This window comes from Penaeus japonicus, unplaced genomic scaffold (genome assembly GCF_977035675.1).
Source record: "Penaeus japonicus unplaced genomic scaffold, GWHDUDI00000001_assembly GWHDUDI00000025, whole genome shotgun sequence".
Taxonomy (NCBI): Eukaryota; Metazoa; Arthropoda; class Malacostraca; order Decapoda; family Penaeidae; genus Penaeus; species Penaeus japonicus.
The window spans coordinates 31,567,943-31,570,442 of record NW_028234427.1 but is presented as its reverse complement, the minus strand read 5'-3'; the positions used below and the strand labels follow the sequence as shown (position 1 = coordinate 31,570,442).

The window sequence follows — 2,500 nt, the reverse complement described above, 5'->3', positions numbered from 1 at the left end:
TATTCAAAGGCTGGTTTTAACATTCACATTTTAATACAAAATACAGTAGATGTCTCATTCATATCATCCCATAAATTTAAATGTTAGGGAGAGAGAAAACTAATTGTTCCATTTACTTCTAGATCATAAAGATTCAGAGGAAGCAAGGGTACCAAAGAAGGAGATTGAAGGAGGTCACGGGAGGGCAAGACTAGACGAAGGAACACGAGGACCGTCATTATATGATATGCTTCCGTCAGGTGAACTTGAGACAGCAAAGAGCAAAGAGGATGGGAATTCCAAGACTGGGATACACAACTTAGGGAAAATGTCTGAATTAGAAAGTGAAACAGATTCAAGTGACAAAAGCATTACAACAGCACAACCTGTTAAAGTAAAAGAAAATATGGGTGAGGAAAATATGAAAACAGAAAATAAAAATATTGAAGGTAAGACTGTTATGATCAACCAAACCAACTCAAAGGTTATAGATCATAAGAACCTGACAGAAGAAGCTGAAAGCAATCAAAATCAATCTGACAAACCTTACAGTGACCTTCAAAAAAATAGTGTAACTCAAGAAGATTCTTCAGAGACAAACAAACTACAAGATTCTCTCATCCTTGGCATGTTGGAAAATCCTCTTCACGCTGATACAGATAAAAAAGGAATTCAAAACAGGATTCCCGGAGGCTCACTTCACAAAGAGGAAATGGGGGAAGACACGATTAACACTGAAAGAATTCAGGAAAAAGACTACAACCAAGGAAAAGACATGGATGGAGAGACCCATAGTGACAAGAATACAGAACCTAATATTGATATAGAAGAAGATAATGAAATGACAACTAATAACATCAGGGTTCTATATCTGGAAGACACTGTGGATGCACACAAGGTTGCAGAAAAGTCTGAGGATACAGCCACGTACACTAGAGTTTCTCACACTACAGCAAAGACTCTAGAGGAGTCTCATGAAAGCAGCAAAGGTCAAGAGAGTTCTGCCATTGAGGGTGAGATTTCAGTTTTCATTGACTCAAAAATGGCTCTGGACCATTCTCTGGAAGTCGATAAGCTTCAAGAACCGTCTAGTAGAGGTAAAGCTCATGAGCACATGGATAAACCAAAGCAGACTGTAGATGGATCTCATGAGGCAAGTATAATTTTACAATATTCTCAACATGTAAATGATATATTAGGTGTTTCTCAGAGCATAGATACGGCTTCTGAAAATTACTCTGTTACTAGAGATGATCTCTTGGAGCACCATGACAATGGAACAAGTGTCTCAAAACCTTTCAGTACTTCAAATGAAACTATCCATGAATTTCATGATCTTGACGACCTTTCAGAAGATTCTCATAATGCAAAAAAACATCAGATTAAAGAAATGGCTGTTGGAGATCCCCTTGCAAATGAGGACATCTTTGGAAACTCTCATGTCCATGAAGAATCTTCCCTAGTTAAAGAGGCAACAATTAATCATGAATTAATAAGCACTCAGTCTTTAGGGTTTAGACATGACCAAGACTCTGATAGTAGAGTGGGAGGAATAGGAGACAGCACTCATGAGCAGATTGGTGACACAGCACTGAATGATCCATTTGCTTTCACAACACCCTCATTTCCTGATACATTACAGGCACCTGAAGTAGGGTATCATACAACTTCAATGGTACTTCCTGATTCTACATCAGCATCACCTATTGTTATGCCTTTCACACCAGAACTTCACATTGATGATGTGGATGGTTCTGTTCCACCGAGTGGTAATATGATGAAAAATGAAGAGGAACAACAGAGATTTGGAGTTCAACAGAACAATGAGGCTTTTAGCTATTCAACTGAGAGAGAAACTCTAGAAAGTCTGACAGTGCCAAGAGTGCATGCAAAAACTGTTAGTTCTGATAAACAAGAATCCTCTTCCATCTTACAAGAATTGCAAGAGGATGATAAGACACACAAAACTATCACATGTCATACCTTTCCTTGCAGAACTGAAGGAACAACAATGGCAACAGAAACATCATCAGTTCTATACAGTGATACCAGCGCTGTGACAGAAACCATAAATCCTTCACCTGGTATGGATGCAAGTACACCTCACCCTCCCATTTTAATTCCTAAGACCCTTCCTCCCTTGCATTTGAATTCTGAGGAAGAGCTGAGGAACTTCTTGCTGTCGCTGGAAAATCTCCCCAAAGCGGGTACTTCTTCGGATCCTCAAGGGGACATCCTGCTCGATGTTAAAGATCGAAATCAGGGGAAGAGCACAAGTTACCTTTCTTGGTTGTGGGGTTAAGTTATTTTTATTTATTTTAATACAATTACCCAGTTTTTAAATGAGAATTTTCCACAATGGAAGATATTTAAATGATTGTGTTATTTACAGTGATTTTTTATGCTAGACAGTATTGCATGACATGTACATACTTTGCTTTTAAAAATACTTTTTTTTGGTCTTGTGTTGAGAAATATAATGTTTTTTATCTTTTTTTGGTATTGTATGATGTATATACAC

At 37.9% G+C, this 2,500-nt stretch overlaps 1 protein-coding gene across 1 annotated transcript in view; it reads left to right on the top strand.

Annotated features, from left to right (window-relative positions):
• LOC122256061 (uncharacterized) overlaps positions 1-2,500 on the top strand; it is a 4,186-nt gene that overhangs the window by 1,645 nt on the left and 41 nt on the right. The window contains exon 4 of the mRNA XM_043020523.2: positions 123-2,500. This exon is cut by the window's right edge and continues 41 nt beyond it. Within this exon, the coding sequence (XP_042876457.2) occupies positions 123-2,281 (2,159 nt within the window). The 3' untranslated portion in view covers positions 2,282-2,500. The remainder of the gene's footprint in view (positions 1-122) is intronic.